This window comes from Brachyhypopomus gauderio, chromosome 14 (genome assembly GCF_052324685.1).
Source record: "Brachyhypopomus gauderio isolate BG-103 chromosome 14, BGAUD_0.2, whole genome shotgun sequence".
Lineage (NCBI taxonomy): Eukaryota > Metazoa > Chordata > Actinopteri > Gymnotiformes > Hypopomidae > Brachyhypopomus > Brachyhypopomus gauderio.
Window position 1 is genome coordinate 21,943,759 of NC_135224.1, and position 22,148 is coordinate 21,965,906.

Here is a 22,148-nt window from a genome sequence, read left to right on the forward strand (position 1 = left end):
AGGATTTGTGCAACTGTCTGGGCTCTTTCAGTGAAGTGTGCCTGCTCAGGTGAAATGTCTGCCTTTCTTGCCAAGGCTGTGCAGTGCAGGCCTACAAGACAGACAGTTTGCTGCCATCTATTTCCTCGTAGCTCAGACAGCCCAGCGAAACCGCTGCTGAAAACGGCTGCGCTGGGTTTAAAAATGCATGAAGGTAACGTGGCGTATCCGCAGCTTTCCCTGACACTTCCTGCAGTGGTGATATGACGTTGATATGAAAATACGAAGTCCGCTGCTCCTGTGCAGCAGTGCCAGACGTGCAGGTGTTGGATGGTGTTCTGAGAGTAGGTGTTCTTGCTCTGTTGTTTGCCTATTCAGCAACTTTTCTCTTGTTGCTTTTGTGGAGATTGAGTCTATCCTGCGTCCTGCCTCAGATTCCACCTCTGTGAGGTTGTGCGGTATCAGCCCGTGTGCGGGTTGGCCAGACACTGTCTCCCTGAATCTGACTCCCACCTCCGACGTGAAGAGCGTAGGGATTTATCGTTTCTGAACTCTTCGTAGGCATACACACCCATGTCACAAACGGGGTAGTCTGTAATATCCAAACACGAGGTTAGGGGAAGTAACGCAGACTTAGTGCTCCAGCGTTTTGCAGACAGGTCATAATAGATGTTGCTATTGTAGTCAATAGATGACAGTTTAGTTGTGTAACGGTCTTTTGTGGCGGAGTTGTCTCAGTGTGGCGTTCTGGGGTTGGGAGAAAATACACCAGCCATCCGCACCTGTATTATTATTGATGCCTCTGTTATTGGTGCACTTATAGATCGTTATCTAGGAAGTCTGGGGCCCAGCTGCAGGGCGATAAGTCCTAGCGAGTGCCGTTTGCTGACTAGCTTCTGAGGCATGATGTTGAATGCTGAGCTGAAGTCAATAACAGGGTTTATGGCGTCCTCTGTGGAGGAGTTTGCCTGTAGGCACACTGGTGTGGGTTCTGATGCAGGTGGGATGGAGTTCTTAATATGAGCCACGACCAGCCGCTCCCAGCAGGTCTCCATGACTGGGGTGAGTGTTACGGCAGTTTACTCATTTATTTCCTTCTCTTCACAAGGAGAGGATGGGCTGTCCACTCAGAACCGAAGTCGTTTTTCTTCGTGGTATTGTCGCACTCTTGCAGACATTCTGACTGACTAGACGTTAGCATGCAGACTTTCTGCAGTTAGCTGATAGGTGACATATTTATATAAATATTAAATATTATATTATATATATTAACATATACACCAAAATACAAGGTCATTTGTTTTCACATACATGCGACCCAGCGATGGAAGTAACGGTTCACTCCAGAAGGATGACATGCGTGTGCCTAACCGTCAACACCGAGGCCCACGCCACGATTCCTCACCCAAACTTTACTGTTGGCACTAGGCATTCCCATAGGTGCTGTTCCCATGGCAACCGCCCAACAGATTCTTTCATCACACTGCCAGATAGTGACATGTGATTCATCACTCCAGAAAGCATGTTTGCACTGCTCCAGAGAGCGAGAGCGGGTGGCATGTTATACACCACCTTACACCACTCCAGCTGGTGCCTGGCATCACGCGTGGTGACCTAAAGCTTGTGTGCGGCGTCTTGGCTTATGGGAAACGGTGTCACAATGTGCTGGACAGTTCTGGGTCCGTACTGGAACTCAGCAGTAGTGAGGGATGCATTATGGGATGAGTGATTTTTACAGGCCCCTCAGCACTCTTTGCTTCGTTCTGTGAGTTTACGTGATCTACCATTTCGTGGCCGAGCTGTTATTGTCAATAATAGCACTTACAGTCGATATGGGTTTGACTTTATATGCTTGTTAGCAAGTGTGTGGTGTGGTTAAAGTAACTGAACTCAGTAACGGGGGGGATATCTGTATACCATTGGTGATATAATGTGCTTCTCTGAGTTTGACAAATTTGAATTCTTAATTTCTGTAGCCTGATGTTCAAAATTAAAACATTCCATGGTATGTGCAATTTGTTTAACCTGTCAGGAACGGCCATTTTACACATAACAATGGGAGGACACAGAAATTTTGTTGGTCAATTTTACAGACCTACTCGGCTTCGATTCTTAGCAACAGCTGTCACTAGGAGAAGCTAAACGGGTTGTAAAGAGGTACCTTTTAGTTGACTTAGCTTTAGTGCCAGGCCAGGAGCAAATCTTGTATTCACATCGTTTTCCTCGACAGCCGAAGTATGTCAGCCAATTAGCCGATGATGGACTCAAATCCGCCCGGCTTGAGCGTGGCCACAGTTTAAGACAAGGTCGTGTAGGCTGTTGTTTTAGTTTAAAACATGATTCACAGCCCTTGTCTCTCACCCAGCACTCCAACACACATCCGACCTCACTTAGCTGGTTGAAGTTTAAGCCACATAAAGCTGTTTTGTGCACTGTAATGCTGCATTTGTTTCCAAGCTGGACATCTGCTTCAACCTACGGTGTATACGTAAGAAATAACGTCCTGAACGATCCCCATGAAATCTCACTGTGTAAACCGAGCAAGGCGGAAAGTCTAACGTGCCATAAAGAACTCCGAAAATAAGCCCCGGGTTAAGAGCTGAAAGACGTGACTCGCCCCAAAAGGGCACCAGCAGGACGCTGAGATGTGTGTTTTATGAACTCCGTGACCTCCCATGGCTCAGCCCTTGTTTTAGCTGTGAGTAGAGAAAATGGAACTCAGCAAGGGGTCCTTATGTGTGTCCTCATGCATTAAATGGGAACACACACACACACACACACACACACACACACGTTGATAAGCTCTGTCTTTTCCCTGTGAATGCAGAATTGGACCTGTACCAACAAGAGCAAATATTGACTTTTTTTGTTCCTAGAGTTCTGGAGCGTTTAAGTGCTTGCACTGCTACAGTAATACAAAAGTTCACCATAACGCTGCCCTCTGGGATAGATGGGGTCATATCATAACCTGCAGCACAAAAACTGACAACAAGTGAAAAGTGTGCGTTTTATTTCATTATGCACAGAATAATGTTTCCAGCGACGTTTGCAAACACACTGTAAGAGCAAATGAGCACTGGCCGTGGCAGTCTGTCACAGAAGTGCCCGTCAGACGGAGCGGGTGTTTAAATATGGCCACAGCCCAGGAGAGGCAGTGATCTGTGTGGTCTGTATCTGCTCAGATACAGTCAGTCCAATGAAAGCTGTCGCTCGGCGTACCCTTGGCAACAGCACAGTACGTGCTGTAAATGAGCCAGCTAATTGAATGGTGGAACATACAGACGAGAGAGAGAGAGAGAGAGAGAGAGAGAGAGAGAGAGAAAGACAGAAAGAGAGAGAGAGAGAGAAAGACAGAAAGAGAGAGAGAGAGAGAGAGAGAGAACTGAAAAAACTAGAACACACCACAAATGAGCCATGCTTATTCAAAAGCACTCCAGCATACCCGGATTTAGAACAGACTGTACTGTGGAGTTAGAACAGGGGGCCAAACATGCACTAACAAAAAAAGCTGCATGGAGAGAGAACCTATGGACCTATGGAGGGAGGTGTGTTCACACACACACACACACACACACACACACACACACACACACACACACACACACACACACACACACACAGAGTTATCATTGGTCATCTTGAAAAGTGACAATATTCTCGATTTGGCACAACCATTTGAGGTTGAAACAATTGTTATTATGCCGACTGTTTTAGGAGTGGGCGCTATCCTTTAAAAAATTTAATCGATGCACAATAGATCAAGTGTGAAATGCCAGCTTTGTTTTGAGGGTGTTTATGCTCATATCGTCATATAGGAATCGATACATATTTTAAATTTATATTCACTCTACTTCAGTGTACCAAACAAGACGAATGATCATATGATCTTTGTCTTGGACGTTAACTCAATAAGAGACAGAGTCCCCCTCAGTGTCCCGCTGTCTGCTTTTACCTCAGAAAGGACACAGTGGTGTAATCACAACCTGTGGGGAACTGCCAAAGCAATACGTCTGGAAGGTAATAGGTGTCTCTGGTGCTGTCTACGCCTGGTAGTGGTAATTACACTTAGACCGTTGCCAGTATTTATAATTCCTACCCATAAACTGCAGCTCTAATGTAATGACCCCGGCGCAACTGTTATCTGGGAGGAGGAGGTCGTCTTCCCCTGGTGCACTGGAACACGACTAGACAGAACACGCCGGTTCAGTTCCTCATGACTTCAGGTTAAAAATACTGAACCCGTGTTTTTTTAATGTCAACAGAGCCCCCTAGTGGCAAAAATGGCATTCGCCGTTTATGTAATACTGTATTGTGGTTCCTCTCCATTGTTAAGTGCGAATCTCAGTTTCTCAGGGCAGAGAGATAATGAGAGAAATTAGTGTTGTGGTTCTTACACAATATATCACATTTTCTGTCAGGACTCAGGAGAGGGGGTAATTATAATTAATTATACGATTAATTACATTTAGTTTATACAATTAGGCTACATGGCTTTTAACGCACATTTACCAGCATGAAAAACTCAACTTCATAATCTGGATTTAACAGGCATTGGCATAAAAGCAAATGTCGGCATTCTAAACAGAGGATAATAACAATGGATTCTCCAAACGAGATTATATGCCCCAGCGTCATACTTTCTGTTGCTAGTGTAAAGGGAACTAGCAACCACATTAGTGAATTTGTAAAAATCTAGTTTAACCACAGTAACGGTTAATGGTATTATAATACTTGCACTATTTAAAACAAGAGTCCTTACAGGATTTCTGATGAACCTGTCATAAGGAGAGCTATAAGGCCACAGAATCACAGCTTCAAACTCTTGCTCAAAACACTAAAGAAATAAGATTAAAAGGTCAAGTTCTGCGAGTTGTCCTTGACTTTACCCGCTACTCTGTCCTGTTCTTCAGTAAGCTTCAAGCTTTAGGTTGGGATTTAGAGGAACTGTCTTGAACTACTACTTGAAAGGCTGATACCAGACACAAACAGGGACTAATGAGAAGAGAATAACTCATTTTCTGATGAAAAGATGTACTATATTACCTTGTCTTACACATACACGGATATGATGACAAACGAAATAGGTGTGGTTTTGATTACAGAATTTTATCTAAGAAGAGAAAATAGGAGATATGTGGAAGATGTCTGAGATTAGTGGTCAAAATGCCGGGGAAAAAGCGTCTTGTCCACAAGACACCATGTCCCACACGGTTAAAAACACACCATGCCCCCCGGTCCTCGGAGGCTCGTTGGGGTAAAGGTAGGAGGTAAACTGTAATATTGATTATACATTATACGATGGTGCTACCGCTGATATCATGTCTGAGAGAAGTGATATAACCCAAGTCAATAAACCAACAGAGCGTGTCGGTGCCTTGTTTTTTTGCACTTTTTTGTGCACAAAGCTTATCAAATTATCGAACATTGATTTACTTGAATATTAGGCCTACATATGACATGTGCTCAGGCCTGAAAACACGTTTGGAGAACATTTGCTCCCATGTGCGTGTCTTCCATTACTAAGCCATTTCACAGTTATTCCTATAGCTGCACTCGACGGAGGCCCGTTTACTTGGCTTCAAACCACGCTGCAAGGGCAGTCTGAGGGAAAAGTAAGTCCATTTTCTAGTTCATTGGGTAGGAAATTACTGGCCTTTGCAGCAAGTTCTTTTTTTACTCGTACGCGAATCAACAAATCTTGTCTGCGGATAAATCCTCCGCGGCTCTTAGCGTGCTTTCACTATCAGCAGGGGGAAGGCGAGCGGTTATCGACGGAACATGTTTCCTATCGATACAAGGTAGGCAGAAGACCTTCAACATGCAAATGGGGCCATTAGTGCCTATCTTTGGATTATCGACCCAAGCGAGGAGTGCGCATACTGTGCCTTTGCGTCTTTGTCATGAGTCGGACAGAGATTAGACGTATAATGGCGCAAAATGGGAGGAAAAACGCTTCAGGGAGGAACTTACGCTGTCGGTTCGCCCGAAGGCCAAGCAGCTCAGCTCATGCACCGAGACATTGCAAGACGCCCGCATTGATGTATTTTTTTAATCTCCTGATGAATACAGCACAGGTTCCCCTCTTATGCAGAAACGTATTGCTCGTGAGTTTCTGATTGATTGTTATTAGGATGTCGGTCGATGTAACGTCTTGGAAATGAACGAGAGAAAAAAAACTTAATTTGGAGCAACCCCTATCGTTCACATATTTTACTGCCCTCAATACAATCCAATGCTAAGGCATTTTTTACTGAATTGTTGTGCTTTATGGCTTCCTTGACGCTCTCTGTTGCTTGAATTGTTTGAATTTGTATGGTGCACAGTAAATCGTATTCCTAGCTGATGCTCTGTCCAGCATAAACATGGCAATCTCCAAAGTGCTGCTGACCCCAGGCTTCCTCCTCAGTACGCCATTCTTATACTGACCATTATGAGTTCATTTGAATATACCACGGGCTCTTTCTGACTTTTAATGAATAGGGTCTAAATGTGATTGGTTCTGGTGCAAAGTCATCCATCTTTCTAGTTTTTTCCTGTCTGTACCACATGTATAGTGGAGATGTGACAAGTTAAGAAAACTAGGCTACCAACTTCAAAGTTAGGCATTTCATTGGGGCTTCAGGTGTGTTCTGCACAGGAATGTTACTGCTGCAACTAATCATGCTGTCCATGGGGTCTTCACGAGTCGTTTGCCTGGAGTTGGTGAATAGAACACAAGCCCCTTTGCGGATAAGTGGTTGTGCTGGAATATAGTGAGACCTGCACTGGCCTATGCTGAAAATCAACCCCTCAAAGGCATTTTCTGCACAGAAAAACCCGCAGTCTCTGAGAAGAACAGCGTGGACGTCTGCAGCCTAATCCAGTGTTTTCTATTTAAAATATGGTTATGGTTAGTCTATCCGCTATAATAATGAACTGGGTGTGAACATATAAGGGTTTTGTTCATTTAAATAAAGATTATATAGAATATTTACCCAAGCTGAGTACAACCCCCGACTCCCTAACCATAGGAGTCCTAATTCCAACAATGAGTTTACTCACTTTTATCTTTACTTATCTGTGACTTATCTGGGAGTGAATTCTGTTCATTCAGAATGGTTTGTAATATAAATATGAATAGGATGGTTCTGAAAGGTGTACCAGTAGCATTTTTAAGTCTTATTTATGGTGTGGCAAGACCCATATTAAAGGATTAACACTGCAGAGTCCCTAAGAGAATAAGCAGTAAATGAACAGTGTTCTTGGAGAATGTCCAACCATATTACACAGCTTTCTTTTATGATACAATTGTTAGTATGAGTTGTGGGGGGAAAGAGGGATTGGCCACCTTAAATAGGAAGACAAATCAAGCATTTATTCACCCGGTATGACAGGAAAAGGGGGATGTACATTTCACTGTGTGATGCATTTTTCATTTGTTTACGATGGCCACCAAATTTCACCGGAGAGATTTCCGTGGGAGGTGTGCTGGGGACAGTGTGTGACCTGTGGTGTGTGTGTGTGTGTGTGTGTGTGTGTGTGTGTGCTGTGTTGGGGGATGGGTGGGTCATGCAGACCTTGCTGTCTGTCTTCCTGCAGATCGTCCTAGACGCCCCCCCCCCCCCCCATTCAGACTGATCTTTATAGGATTCCCTTCATAACCAACAAATCCTTTATCTCGCAAGCTGTTATTACACCATGATCGTCCTAACACATCCTTACATACATACACTCACACATATACCACGGTCATCCTTACACGCCAGCGCTTTCTTAATCCGTATGCTGCTTTTGGGAATCGCAGCATTGAGACTGTCGCTACCTCAGGTTTGCTTGGCGGTGCATTTTCTCCCTTGGCAGACCACGCATGGCCCAGCATATGGACAGATGAGAGCGTCTGCACCGTCCTCACGTCCTCAGGCAGGACAGGGACGGGCGACGCCGTCCTCTCTCTCTCCCACGCCTGTCTGCAGGTGTACGTCATCTTAAATGTCACCGAACACAAGAGGGTCCCTGAACCACAGCGAGGAGACGACATCGGTTCCACCTCGCCTGGCGTCTTCTGGTGGTCCTTGTTGGACACTCCTGGGACCTTTAAAGAACACGCCAGCCGAAGCAGAACTGTTTAATTCTTTATTTAGCAGTGATCTGAAGTTCTGAAGTCCAGCATAAAAGGCGGCGCCCTGTAACACGGCTGCACGGGTCACATATGATTCATCTCAACGGACATTTTATTGATTTTGTGCATGAACTCATTTTATTTCCCAACTCGCTATATAAAATTAGTTTTGTGCAGCAACAATAAAATTTGGTTACAGTGGGGGTATTGCACAGATGAACTGGATTGTCAGGGTTAACGTTGTAAAATGAATTTATAGGGAGTGTCCAGCTAAGTGCCTGTTTAGCAACCACATATCCTCATGAACAGTTTGCCTTTGATTTTAAACACCTCAAGTGGATATAATTGTTTTTTTTTATTAGTGCAATGTTATAAATATAGAAATTAACGTTTGTAGAGAAACGAGGGGAATGCGGATGAAGTGATTGGTCTTCTCCATTAAAGTGATCTGCTGTGATCATGAGCATCTCGGGGTGGGTGGAGTTGCACGGGTGGGGAGGGGATGGGTGGGTGGTTGTGGGATCTCATCATCATCATCATCATCATCCTCTTGGTCAGTTCCTCACCTCGCTGTGTGAATAGATCAGCAGGACTCCTAAGTCCCAGAACGGGGTGAGACACTTTGGTGGCCTTTGATGGAGGACAGGAGGACCCTGGGGACATCCTGCTGCTCGGGAGACTGAGTTGGCACCTCTATCCACCACGACTAAGCTATGTTCTGACAGCCACAGTACTGATATATTGGAAGAAACAAGAGACTGGAGGTCTTCCATCACAAGACGATGCTGTGGAGGTCTGGAAAAGTTCACTGGAACAAGTGCTAAATAGCAACTGCTCAAAACAACCCCAGACTTACCTCTGCTCTATTAGACAACGCCCTTATCAACTATAAGAAATACTGTATATTTAAATTAAAACGTGGGATATTACAATTTAGATTTACGCTGTTGTTAAATAGCTAAACCTACGTTTGACTATATACAGTATGTGAATTTCCTCCTAAATGCAGTGTAACAAACTATAGACAGTTTTGTTTGACATCGAAGAAATATTGTTGTGGTAAACCTTGAATATATTCATATTTACCCACCTTGTTTAGCAAACTATTAGAACAATGTCCCATTTCAGTATCGTGTAATGCTGATGTCTAACTATTCCATCTGTCTGAAGGGCGCATAAACCTTGTACCTCATTACGTAGAGATACTTTCTGTGTGTGTTGTGACTGCAGTTGCACTTGGCTGGCTGGCTGTGTCCTACTCCATGCCGGGACTCGCTGTCCTGCACCCGAGGACCCGGTACAGCCTGCCCTGCGTGGGCGTGGTCTCTCCGTCCTCTCCTCCAAACATGTCGGCCTCGGCGCAGAGGTGAGCCAGACTCTGCGTGAGCATCACCAAGCCGACCAGCAGCGCCCCCCCGACCAGCATGAGCGTGGGCCAGACGAGGCAGTCCAGGGCCAGACGCGCCGTGTACCTCCGCTTCAGGATGGCGTCCTCCGGGTACTTGTCCGTGCTGAGGTGGCACTCCGTGCCTTGGCCTCGAAGGTCGGACAAGGCCTCCTTGATCCTCTGTGCCTCCTCGAGCAATTCGGTTTTGTCTTGTTGGTTCTTCGGGGTGTAGAAACACTGAGAGGACATAGACAACAGTGAGGGCTGGTAGAGAAGGCTTCTATTAGAAGAAAACCTGAGAAAATCTAGGAATGGAAACCTTTTAACATCTGCCTGTGCGCCTAGGAGATTTTCTTCCATATCATTTTGGACCATTTTCATTAGTACACTCATGAAACATTCCCACGTTGTAAAGAGCAGCCTATGTTTTCATCTAAAAACTGCCAACAATTACATTATAAGCTTTTCCTACAACAGCAGCAATGTGCTCTTTGCGGTATGTAGTCTTGGTAACGATTCAACGATTTCGAACCTTCAGGAAAGCACTCCAGCTCAATAACGCAGTCAGTAATAGTAGCGTGTAGCTTAATTAGTGGGGTGAGATGTTGTCTGCAGTACCTCCGCACTCAAGGTCACCGCAGCCTCGTCGTAACGTAGACGCACTCGTCTCCCAGAAGCTGTGATGTTCACGAAGACCAGCAGACACGGGTTGCTGCTCGTGCTTCTGCAGTCATCCGACTCATTTAAAAACTCAGCCTGGATGATTGAGCAGTTGGTGGTGTCTCCCCAGTCACTGTGGAGCGAAAGCAACATCGGGAGGATGCTGGATCACAGTCAGAACCAGATCGTGATTGATCTGTAGTAGGTTTTACTCTAGAATTCTGCATCTTCTTCATGTCGCTCTTGCAGATTTCTCTGAAAATGTCAGCCATTAACTTCATTTGCTGTAATTTCTCTCTCTTTGTCCCTCCTGGAATTCAGCACGGACTAGTGATTTTCCTGGTGAAACATATCTGATTCATCTCCGATAATTGCCAGCCTCAGAGCAAGGCTATAGATAAACTGTTCAGGGCTCTGGCTTAATTGATCTGAAGATGAACTCAAGTTTCACAAATGCACAGACGGCATCAAAGGCCTTGATTAGACCCTTTATCATCCTCTACATAAAATACTAGCAACTAGCTGCTGGTTTGTGACCATTAGACGCACCCTGCCCCTTACCTGTGGAGACACGGCTTCACCACAACGATTCCCACCACAAAGTACATGAGTATGGAGAAGGCCATCATAGTAAAGCCCAGGAGGAGGGCTCTCTCCTCTCCCACGCTGGAGACAGGGGCCTGGGCTTTGGTCTTCTCTCCACCCCTATTCTTCCTCCACTGAGACTCCTGTACTACACCGGGGTACTGTAGGATTTCCCTGTGAAGGAACAGAAGCCCCTTTTCTCAAGCAGTTCGATGGCAGAGACTCTCGACCCACATGTTTATCTATATTAGTGAGTGATTCTCTGTTACTTGGAAATGATCATAATGCCACCTGCCACAGTTGAGGCTAATACTTTACATGGAAATACTTAATTGGCCTTTATACCCCATTAAGATGTAATCATTTGGTTTGTAGCAAGACGTACATGCACAGCAATTATTAATTACAGTAATTATTCAAAATTTAACCAGTCAGACATAAAAAAAAACATAAGTGATACTTTCCTCCCTAGAAAGACTTTCTTACAAACATATACTTGTAAGCAATATAAAATGTATGTACAATGACTTTTAGTAAACTGGAACTGGCTGGAGAAGAATCTTGTATATGCACCAATACAATATCTTCAAAATGTAAAGAATAGTAAATTGCAAACTGTTAATCACAAAATTGTAAATCAAATTCTGTACAAGTTAGCAACACGCCAAAAGCCGAAAACTGTACAAACAAAGCGAAAGCCATGTCCTCTGAAACAACACCAGGGTCCATAAGAGTCACGCAGGTTCGTGAGGGTCTGACACCGCCCTTACCGCGTCCTCCGGCGCCGTACGCCGTGCAGGTTGATGTGTACGGGAACACTGAAGGAACCTCGAGGGGACGCGCTTAAAAGCATCCCTGCCTGACCCAGCCAAGCCCGGGATGAGATCCGACGCTGTGGATGCTGGGCTTTCTCCAGATCAACACGGTCCTGTACGGCAGCACGGAGCGCGCTTTGGGACAGGCCTGTTTTTTGCACTCATGGTCTAACCCCGTGAGCAGGAGTGTCACAGGGGTTTCTATAGGAACAGCCCCAGCCAGCCAAGGTAGTAATTATTTCCAATGGGACCATTATTTCAACAGGCAGTACGCTTATATTTGAAGAGGGCCTGCAGGTTTTGAATGGCATATAGGCTATCTGCAGTTGATTCTGTGATATATGTCTACATATCATGTATTTATATGGGAGAGTTAGTTTATATCTTTTGCATGATATACTTAATAAAGTGCATGGATCCCAGATTTACAGCAATTATCATTAGGAAAATTGAGAACATACTGAGAGTAAAGAATATAGCTAGAATATAGAATAAAGCTAGTGGTAGCTGTCTTGCCTTGTCTATTGTCTATCTAGTAGTCTATCTAGAAGCAAACTCCTTTAGGAAAATTACTTATAGACCAGCCTACGAAGAACATAAAGTTACAATCTCATAACTTGCTAATAATTTAACACCTTACCCTAAAATGTGTGTCCTCTTGTGTTTCTTTGCCATGCGTGGTTGTTCCAATACTTCTTATTATAACCATGAAAATAGAGGAAGTTGACAGACTTCACAGAATGACAGAAACTCTTTCACCCACGCTTTATTGATACAGTGGTACATGAATAATTCATGATCTTTTAATTCAAAATAACATGTATTATTCATGAAATGCTGATGTTAAAACAAATTTAAGTGTTCAACAATAACACTCCCCACCTGTTTAGGTTTGATGTCTCCCAAGGCTAAATGGCCTAGCAAAAATAGCTTTTGACAGCCCCGCTATTCAACATGTTCAATGTAGGGCCTTAAAGCGGCGTAATTTTTCAATTTTACTGGGCGATGAGAATATACAAAGTGATTATATAATTTCATATAAACCGTTTTTTGGAGACACACACACTATTAAAGGTTTAACGCATGGTAAAATATCAGGTTTATAGCCCACCCCTGCAATAGAAGAGCCTTGGCTCACGTGCCTTCAGGTCAAAGTTGTTTACTAAGATACCAACTGCTATATATATTTCTAAGATCATGCGAAACAAATTAAATCTAATTTACTGGGCATTAAGATAATTCCTACTAACTATGAAATGCGCCTACACAACTGCCCAGGACGTCATATCGCCAAGAGTGCGTCCAAGCATCGCTAAGAATATTAAGAAGATTAATGTTTAAATGTATTTCCGAAAGTAAGATAAAAACCACATTTCATTATATCGAATTACAACACATCTTTTTTTTTAACGCGTTTAATTATACATAGACAGACCTACTGGTCAGTCTAATATTTCAGGACCCATTAGTCCACGAAGAAGCCGTTGACACTGTTCTGGTCCTGCAAGATAAATTGTCTCCTAAATTAAATCACTTGCATGTTTTTGTAGTTTAAGATAGGCAAAGGAAACGTTGGCTTGCACTGGACATCAGCGCCTAATCAATTTTCGTCTGCGATTAGTTGATCTCAACAAAATCGATATCACACAAGACATCGACGACGTGCAGTACAGAGCAATTTACCTCAGAAGGAGCGAAAATGAGGCAGTTGAGAAAAAATGTTTCATGGTTGTACTGATGGATTATCTACGTAAAAGGAAACTATCGTTTTTCATAATCGGACTGCTATTTTTCCTGAGTGGTGTAGAATACGGTACGTTTCTTTATTTTGTTGTTGGGCCCTTAGAGGCTCTAACATAATGTTACAAGTTTGTGGCGGAATCTAAAACACTTTAGCACTCTGCTCTCTCTTTGTGTCCTCAGTTAGGCCCGAGTAGAAAAAAGTAGAATATTTTTTTTATTGATCTAAATAATCTAAATTGATTTGATAAGGAAATCTCTCTCTCTCTCTCTCTCTCTCTCTCTCTCTCTCTCTCTCTCTCTCTCTCTCTCTCTCTCTCTCTCTCTCTCTCTCCTCTCTCTCTCTCTCTCTCTCTCTCTCTCTCTCTCTCTCTCTCTCTCTCTCTCTCTCTCTCTCTCTCAGGTGTCATCCTGCCCACCATATGGAAGTACTTGCAGGTACTGGACGCTCCCACGTATTTTCTAGGACTGGGTCTGTCTTCATTCAGTTTCAGTGGACTGGTATCAGGCCCACTGTTTGGACGCTGGTCCGACAAGTCTCGCACTACTAAAACCATAATCCTTTACTCCATTATCTTCGAGATTGTGGGTAGGTATTCAGAAATAGAAACTAGAAATATTGGTGAGTCCCAAACCACATTAAAAATTAATGTACAAAGCTGACTATACAAGCATCTCATGTGTTACACCGAGGTAGTACATGATACACATGATCAGTTTACTTAATCTATTATGGGAAAGTTAAGGGTTTATTTGTTTGTTTTACATATTTAATACAAAAATACTATTTTATGGTACAGGGAACTTCATGTATTTCATTGGGTACTCAAAATGGCTGCTGTTGTCCAGTCGACTTGTTGCTGGTAGGTCAATGTTGCAGTTTAAGTTTTAACAAAAAGGTGTTTTAAAAGAACTTCCAGAGTATTCATTACATAATGAATCACTCTCAGGTGTCGGTACCGGTGCCGCGTCTTCCATCTTCGGGTTCCTCACGCGGACCACGCGCCCCGATGAGCGCGCTCGAGTCTTCGCTGCTGTTATGGCGTGTCGGCAGGCCGGACTTCTGATTGGTCAGTCAAAAATATTGTTGAGTTTGTGCACTATTGTTGAGTTTGTTTACCAGCTTACGTTATGCTGTTCCTCTGACTACATTTTCTTTCACAGGTCCTGCTTTTAACATTTTCCTGCGGTTGTGCGATTTTAGGCTAGGCCCGTTTATCGTTAACAAGTACACTTCACCAGGGGTAAGCATGTGGTCATGAGCCCTACTAACATATAGCTTACATTTGACCTGTCGTCAAGGTCTTCTGTTATAGTATGTCTGTATCTGTTGTGACTAGTATTACTAGTATATCCGTATCTGTTATCACTTTAACTTGTACAATAATACAGTGCAGTAACAATAACAATACACTTTATTTAATGCAACTTTCAAGACCTGAAGAACAAAGTATAGAGTGAAACAATTATAGCAAAACATCAAACTCAAATTTCAACATCAACATCATAACATCGTAGCAGTCATGGCAGTAACTTTCCAAGGCAAGAAAATTACCTAACGTACGTAGAGCAAGGTGAGATGGAACACGTGCGGAGATGAGCAACATTTATTAGATATTGCATGTATTCCAAAATCAAAAAGTCGTTATGCCAGTCCAGGGACAAATAGCTAGGAATGAGACAGGATTACACATAATCGAAAACAAACAAAACAAAAAACCCAAAATTCCATATCGCATTACTGCTAAGCCAGCAAAATACGAACGAGTGCTAACGTTGGCCTGTTGTGCTGTGTTGGGTCCAGCTCTTCATGTGTGCCGTTTGGCTGCTGCTTGAGTGTGTTGTGGTGTTGTTCTACTGGGACATCCCTCCCCTGGGCCCTACGCCCGAGCAGCAGGCCAGACTCCACCAGGACGAGGAGGAACCTCTCATGGACCTGGCAGAGGAGGGCAGTGCGCCGCCGGAAGAGGACGCGTGCGACTCGGCCCGTACCGAGCAGACGGAAACGCGGCTCTCGCGCGAGCTTGACCCCTCGCCGCCCAAAACGTCTCAGTCCCCGCGGCCGCGCGGCCCAGGTGACCCCTTCGAGAACTTCAAGACCAGTCAAGGTGGGCACCGGCGGGTTCTTCTCTGATGAAGCTGTGCAAAAACAAAGAGTTTTTCTTTGCGGATGGCACTGTGACAGTGTGTGTGTGTGTGTGTGTGTGTGTGTGTGTGTGTGTGTGTGTGTGTGTGTGTGTTGGATTACTCCTCATTGATTCCCTCTGTTGTGTCTGAGAGAGATGAACTGGGACAGCGGAAGGTCTCTATCGATCACCGCGCTTTGTCTCTGTGGCGTCTAAGTGCAGGGTGCGTTTGTGGGCGCACCCAGGAAAAAGGGGTGTGAGTGTTTGTGATGTATTGAGATATATTTTTCATCGACCGCTGCCAAAGCCTCGACTGCCGCCCCTCGATTCGTCTCTCTTTGTCTTTATATATTTTTGTCCCTCTCCGCTCGCTGTAGAGTTTCTGAGGGAAGAGGTGGTGGTCCTCCTCACTGCTCAGTTCATAACGCTCTTCAATCAGACGGCGCTTGAGGTGAGGGAGCGCTCACTCCTTCAAAATGCACTTTCCCGTTTCGGGCAGCTCCATTTAACCCAGCAGTAACCCAGACCTCCCCCCTTTGCCTGTCAATTACACGACACCGTAGACAAGCCAGAGCGCTCAGCAATGCACACACATGCGATACGCTGAACTCCGCGGCACAAAAAAAACCATAATCACCGTTAATCTAGTTGTGTTTTCATCTAGTAGTTTCTTCATTCCGAACAAGTAGTCATTTAAAAAAAAAGAGGAGGCCTTTTTCCAGATCCGAGATAAATCCATCCTGACATTCAGACGTGGATGTTCTCAACAGCCAGATCCAGGTTTTATCCCTAACTGGCTGGTATTAGGTTAGTGGTATTAGGTTTTGGTATTAGACTGGCTATTCTGAAATGGCAATGTGATTGATGAAATTATATTGTACTCTGAGTACCTTTAGTGAAGTACTTTCACCCGTTTTTGAAAGCTGACGGTACATCGTGTAGGAAGCCGGTCCCTTAACGTCAGATCTGTAACTCTGCCTGTCGTCCCTCCAGACCATGGTGACGCCGCTAACCCAGAAGAATTTTGGCTTCGACGAGCTGGGCAACAGCGTGATGTACAGCCTCTGTGGAGTGGAGGTCATCGGGGGCTTCTTCCTGGTCCGCTGGCTGAGCCGGACGCTGGAAGAGCGGGTTCTGCTTGGCGCCGGCCTGCTCATCTGCTGCGGAGCCTGCGTGTGGTGCCTGGTCTTCCTGGCCAACCCCCACGGTGAGCGTGTGCACATGTGCGGTGAGCGGTGGGGGAGGGGGAAGTGTGTGTGTGTGTGTGTGTGTGTGTGTGTGTGTGTGTGTATGGGGAGGAGGGGGGAGCTGGGAGCTCGCCAGGCCAGGCGGACTCACACCTGCGCAGACAGACACAATATGCTGGCTCTGTCAGCCACCAGGCAGCGTGTGGAGGTGATTCTCTTTTGTCGCCACAAAATGAATGTTCCCTGATTGGCTGCTGAGACTGTGTGGTCTGTGGCTTACATGTGAATTAGGCTCGACGTTGGAAAATGAAGAAAAAAAAATGCAGTATCAAGGTACCAGGAAATACAGACGAGGTTAAAAACGTTATTTTCTCCGGGTCATATGTTGATGAAGCCCATTTTGAAATCTCCATTTTGTCATTTGTAGTCACAGCATCGTTTCATGATGTCGATTGATATTCAAGTTGATTAAAAAAATGGATATTGCACTGTGGTGGGGCAGATGTGCCTGATTTGCATATGAGCATGTGTGCACGTGTGCGTGTGTGTGTGTGTGTGCGTGCGTGTGCATGTTGTGATCAGGTGGCTTTGCGATCGAGCTGACTGAGTTCATTATCGGAGTGTTCCTACAGCTGCTGGGACTTCCTTTCGTCGCAGTGTCTCAGGTGTCCCTCTTCTCCAAAGTTACTGCTGAGAAGACACAAGGTGTGTGTGTGTGTGTGTGTGTGTGTGTGTGTGTAAGGGAGAGAGAAAGCTAGAAAGAAAGAGGGTCAAAAGCCCACACGTGAAATCATAGTATTCACTTTGCATTGATTTGCTCCTGTGACTTGTTATGGTGTGTGTGTGTGTGTGTGTGTGTGTGTGTGTGTGTGTTTCTGCAGGCTTTAGTCAGGGTATACGGCATTCTGTGGGAGGCATGGCCACCATCCTGGGACCTCTTTGGGCAGGTGGTCTGACAGGCAACTTGTACATCATGTTGGGACTTATGCTTTTTCTCCTCACTCTTATTGTGGTCAGTGGAAAACATGCAACCACCAACACTACCAACCATCTCAAATCATCTCCGTATAGCTCCAGCAGTTATGAGTAAACAAAAAAAAGCACAGGTCAATACTCCTAATTGGAAAGGTCTACCAAACCTCTCAATAGGCACTGTCTAGTTTATATCTACCACATACAAATTTGAAAAAGATTGGGTTTTAGGCAACTTCTGTGACAATACGTTCATAATTGGTTCGCAGAATTCAGTGGAACTGTTGGTTAGTTGGTTAGCTGTGGACGCTATGTCTCGTGCATGGCAGATCATGATGGCAATGTCCTTTGAGAAGCTGGTGGAGCCTCCTGTTGTTCAACACGCGGACACCTTCGAGAACATACTGCAGTGCATGGACGATGTCCGCTGATACATGCTACACAGAGCAGGTAAGCAGGGACTCCTGTCGGGTTTATGGGAACCGTAGTGTTGTGTCTTCATGACACAGCGTCATGTTGGGGCGGCTTCAATAACCTCCTCCAGAAAGACAGCGCGTTAACTTTAGTGTGTGGTGTGTTGGTGTGATCCTTTTGTGTAATGCTAACTAGACTCCGCCCACCTGATTCTCATTCGCCTCGCGTTTCTAGCGCGCCGTCTAAGATGAAAGACACCACAAATGGTGATTATCCATTGAATTTCCTCTTTGGGCTAGAACTGCTCTTACACTTTTGCATTTTTTGCAGGACCATCACAATATAATCTTTTGATGACACGGGACAAAACAAACAGCTCCCAGCCGTCCGCCGTGTTCCAAGACAGCGGGAAGTAAATACATCTGCATATACCTAAAATACCTCTGTTCAAAATGTTCTGTTTCTCTGGAAGTCTTGTGTATAGCACTTCCATTTTTACAACCTCTACATCTTTATTAAAATATACTGTAGTTACTTCAAGTAATTTTCTTCATATAGCCCATATATTCCCATTCATTAAAGGAGATCTCGGTGGTGTGTGTGTGTGTGTGTGTGTGTGTGTGTGTGTGTGTGTGTGTGTGTGTGTGTGTGTGTGTGGGGTTCGGTGGAACAGATGCTAAAACCGTGGGAGTTACGAGCTTGTGCCAGAGGTAGCAGACCTTGAACAGTGAGAGGGATGGACACACACACACACACACACACACAAACACACGCACCAAATAGTCATTAAGCCCTGTCATTTGCTTTCTGTTTCATGTAGCCTTCATTTGCTGTACTGGTTTTAGGAAAATGTAGCATATTGTAAGTGATTTTATAAGGACTACATTAAACTATACTGTAATACTTACGTTTGTGCAATGTAAAACCTCGCATGTTATAATGCTGCTTGCCGTGCTGATGTTCGCTGTTTGCAGTAAATACACACACGAGGGCGCTATTTCAGCACAGAGCGACCCCTCCGACGCAATTTACAATAGTTCTACTGGGTGTCCAAAAATGTGTGTGTGTGTGTGTGTGTGTGTGTGTGTGTGTGTGTGTGTGTGTGTGTGTGTGTGTGTGTGTGTGTGTGTGAGGGCACTCGCGCGTTTGTGTGTGTGTGTGTGTGTGTGTGTGTGTGTGAGAGAGAGAGAGAGACAGAGAGAGAGAGGGAAACGAAAATTAGACTCTGGATTATAACTATCTATTTAATTTTAATCTATTTCTTTTAGTCTCATCAACTTTCATGGCGCAAGTTTCTACTGTTAATAAACCAAGGAAGGGCAGGAATGAATTGTTCGGGTTTAAGAATTGCGTTCACGCACAGATGAACAGATGAAATCCCACAATAACAGAAATGAATGTCAATGAGACAATCGCGCGGTCTACTCACTTCCTATAGGCTCGGTTTGAAAACAACTGTTTTGGTGATAATCCTCTAACAATACCTATAACATATCTGATATTACAATGACTTTTTGATGTAGTAACGTTTTTGCATCGCACACCTTAATCCACATGGTCTCTCCGCACCTCAGTGTGTGATGGGCCTACAACAGATTATAATTCCAGTCTCAAGCCCGTTTACGTCAGCATTAATAATCTCGAGGACCACACACCCGGCGAGAGAGCGACACACATTAATCCCTGTGATTTAAAAACCTCCCATGACATTATTTGTCACAACGCCCTAATAATCCTGCCAGACACGTTTGTGTGAGGGTGAGCGACGGCTCCGTAATGATCTCCTCTCTGCTCCTTATTACACACTACAAGGTAAATATTTATGATCCCTCTTGTCGCAGCTCTTCATAAACGCTTTATAAAGGGGTCTCTGGTTGCAGTGCTCCATGAAAAGAGGGTTGTTTTCGTATTATACCATTAGCGCAAAGCATTTTACAGCTGAGGATACAAAAAAGGGCATAATACTAATTGAGAAGGGAAAAATTAGCCTCTTTTCATAAAGTAATGGGAGATTTCATAGCGCAGGGTGCAGCGCGCGCGCGAGAATAATGGGCTGCCAGTGTGATGGCGTTTCAGCTGGCGCGCGTGCTGACGCCCCCCCGCGCGCGCGCACTCGGTTCCGTTTCAGATGTCATTTAGAATCAGCGGGTCGCGACAAACGCGGAATCACAGAATAACACCACCAAAATCCGACAAATGTGTGTCAGACGCCCTAAAAGGCTCGGGATTAAAATATGTCAAGAACGTTAAACATTTTAGAAGGAGAAGGGGGAGAGGGGGGGGGGGGCGAAGACCGGAGGGCGAGTTGGACTGATCTGGGAGCGGCGGGGACAGGGATAGACGTGGCGCGGAGATAAAGTGTGAACGTCTCGCTTGGGCCCAGGACGCGGTCCCGGGACGTGCACCGTAGCGCTCAGTGACTCGGGCTGCAGCAGCGCTCGCGTTCGGTCTGGATTCAGAGTCATGAAAAGGGCACCACGGTATAGTGGCGAGGTTACGGAGTAGAGGTGTATAATCCAGGTTCATAAAGTAAAAGTCCAGGATTTTGCTCAAGATTGCTAGATTTTCTAATTAGTGCCATCCAGGTAAAATTAGTGGAATCAACACAATCCAGGAAGCCTGAGCAAAATCCTGGTGAGGACTTTTACTTTATGAACCTGGATTATACACCTCTGCGGAGTACAAGTATTTAATCTTAAACACAGCATTAAGGCGTTATTTGGTTTTTTAACTGACTGGCAGTTTCGTAACCTCCACACAGTGAGGATATTAACGTTATTTTTTTCTAAACATTCTCCAGTTCGCTCCATTATTGAGCATTATCTCTTCTCCTCGCGCTGCTGATTTTATTCCCGCAGTGTAGCTGGACTATAATAAAGACTCACGTGGACGTTATTACTAATAGATAATCGCGCCATGTGAGGTCAACCAGAGATCGATGGCTAATCCCATTACTACTCACTCTTCCTCTTATACACACACATATGCTACATATCACACACACTGCATTTGAGCGGGGGGCAAAATCACGGCGCCTCTCATGAGAACCAGAAACGCATTACCTGTGCTCGCATACGAGGACAAAACCCCCTCACTTCCCCACCGGTGCTGAAGGATGCGCCGGGCACTGTCGTAAAACGTGCGCAAAATCAACCTTGAAGGGGTGCAGCTGCCTTCATTCGTCTTCATTGCGTTTGACAGGTAATCTATTAGGCCTGATAACGTGTTCTGCCATATTGTGGTACTGCGTCGATGCTGCCGTGTCTTTAGCTTATGATACGAGTCGCCTGAAGTAAAAACCCTCATGGCGAAGTGGCCAGGGCGGCCAGGAAGTCCATTCTCTCGGAACAAACGTGAGATCCACGGCAGACATCCGCCGTGGAGACGGACGCTGCCTCATAGCGATGCTGCGTGCCGCGCCCCCGACTCTCACATCCTCGCTGGCCATTAATTATGAATGGAGAAGTTGTGCTTGATCTGCGCCTGTTGATGCTGCGTATCTGAGATGAAGGCTACAGCAGCAGGAGAAGGAGGTGCGGGAGGGAGAAGAGGGTGGGGATGGGGTTGCAGGGAGGAATTGATGGCTGAGGTAACTATCACATCCGCTTTCCTCATCGATCAATCACATATACACTCGCACTCGTTCCCAAACACTGCTCTGCTTATTATTTTAACAGCGCTGGTAAATAACAAGTAAACAGCTGCTGGCCTACTTCAGAGTGAACGCTCAAAACTCGTCTATTTAGTACTAACTAGAAAGTCCTTACGTCAGTTACTAACAACGAAAGTATCCAGCCGTTGGTAGCAAATCACAGTGCAGCCAAGGGTAAGAAATGTCATTACTGACCCACTGCAGAGTACAGTTTAGTGTGCTAGCTTCTTTTTCACATCTGATAAAACCTCTGATGATCAGGCTTGTGAAGAATGGACTAAGATACGAGTGCCATGCAGTGCTCTGACTTGGTCTCTGGCACTGGAATCACACGTTAGCTGTAGCCCAATCTAGGCCTTCAGCATAATATGATCATTTTTATAGTGTCCCAGACAGTGTGCTCGAATTAGGAATCCCTATGTTATATTTAGCAAATGGCTAAACTGACAGTGTGGTTAATCACCCTCGTCCCCTCCGGATTCTGACACAGCTTGAACTATTTCTCAACGGAGCATCAATATATTATTTAAAAC

General features: G+C 44.9%; 2 protein-coding genes across 8 annotated transcripts; one reads left to right on the top strand and one right to left on the bottom strand.

Moving 5' to 3' along the window:
- The first annotated feature begins 5,436 nt into the window (after positions 1-5,436).
- On the top strand, positions 5,437-18,870 carry mfsd8l2 (major facilitator superfamily domain containing 8-like 2). Of its 5 annotated transcripts, none has more exons than XM_076973231.1 (12): positions 5,437-5,777; positions 13,668-13,853; positions 14,065-14,127; positions 14,215-14,334; positions 14,429-14,508; positions 15,069-15,372; positions 15,768-15,841; positions 16,384-16,597; positions 17,160-17,282; positions 17,459-17,589; positions 17,819-17,999; positions 18,294-18,870. In XM_076973231.1, exons 3-11 carry the CDS (start codon positions 14,073-14,075, stop codon positions 17,978-17,980), a joined length of 1,263 nt encoding a protein of 420 aa, XP_076829346.1. In that variant the 5' UTR covers positions 5,437-5,777; positions 13,668-13,853; positions 14,065-14,072; the 3' UTR covers positions 17,981-17,999; positions 18,294-18,870. The 5 variants fall into 5 exon arrangements, with proteins under 5 accessions (XP_076829346.1, XP_076829347.1, XP_076829345.1 ...); XM_076973232.1 differs by having other exon boundaries at positions 5,437-5,591; XM_076973230.1 differs by lacking the exon at positions 5,437-5,777 and adding an exon at positions 9,448-9,575.
- kcnmb3 (potassium calcium-activated channel subfamily M regulatory beta subunit 3) lies at positions 9,289-21,196 on the bottom strand. Of its 3 annotated transcripts, none has more exons than XM_076973235.1 (4): positions 21,026-21,196; positions 10,686-10,883; positions 10,083-10,257; positions 9,289-9,701 (listed from the first exon to the last, which is right to left on the bottom strand). In XM_076973235.1, the coding sequence occupies exons 2-4, from the start codon at positions 10,751-10,753 to the stop codon at positions 9,333-9,335; spliced, it is 612 nt and encodes a 203-aa protein (XP_076829350.1). In that variant the 5' UTR covers positions 10,754-10,883; positions 21,026-21,196; the 3' UTR covers positions 9,289-9,332. The 3 variants fall into 3 exon arrangements, with proteins under 3 accessions (XP_076829350.1, XP_076829349.1, XP_076829348.1); XM_076973234.1 differs by lacking the exon at positions 21,026-21,196 and adding an exon at positions 12,165-12,252; XM_076973233.1 differs by lacking the exon at positions 21,026-21,196 and adding an exon at positions 11,480-11,562.
- Positions 21,197-22,148: the final 952 nt, after the last annotated feature.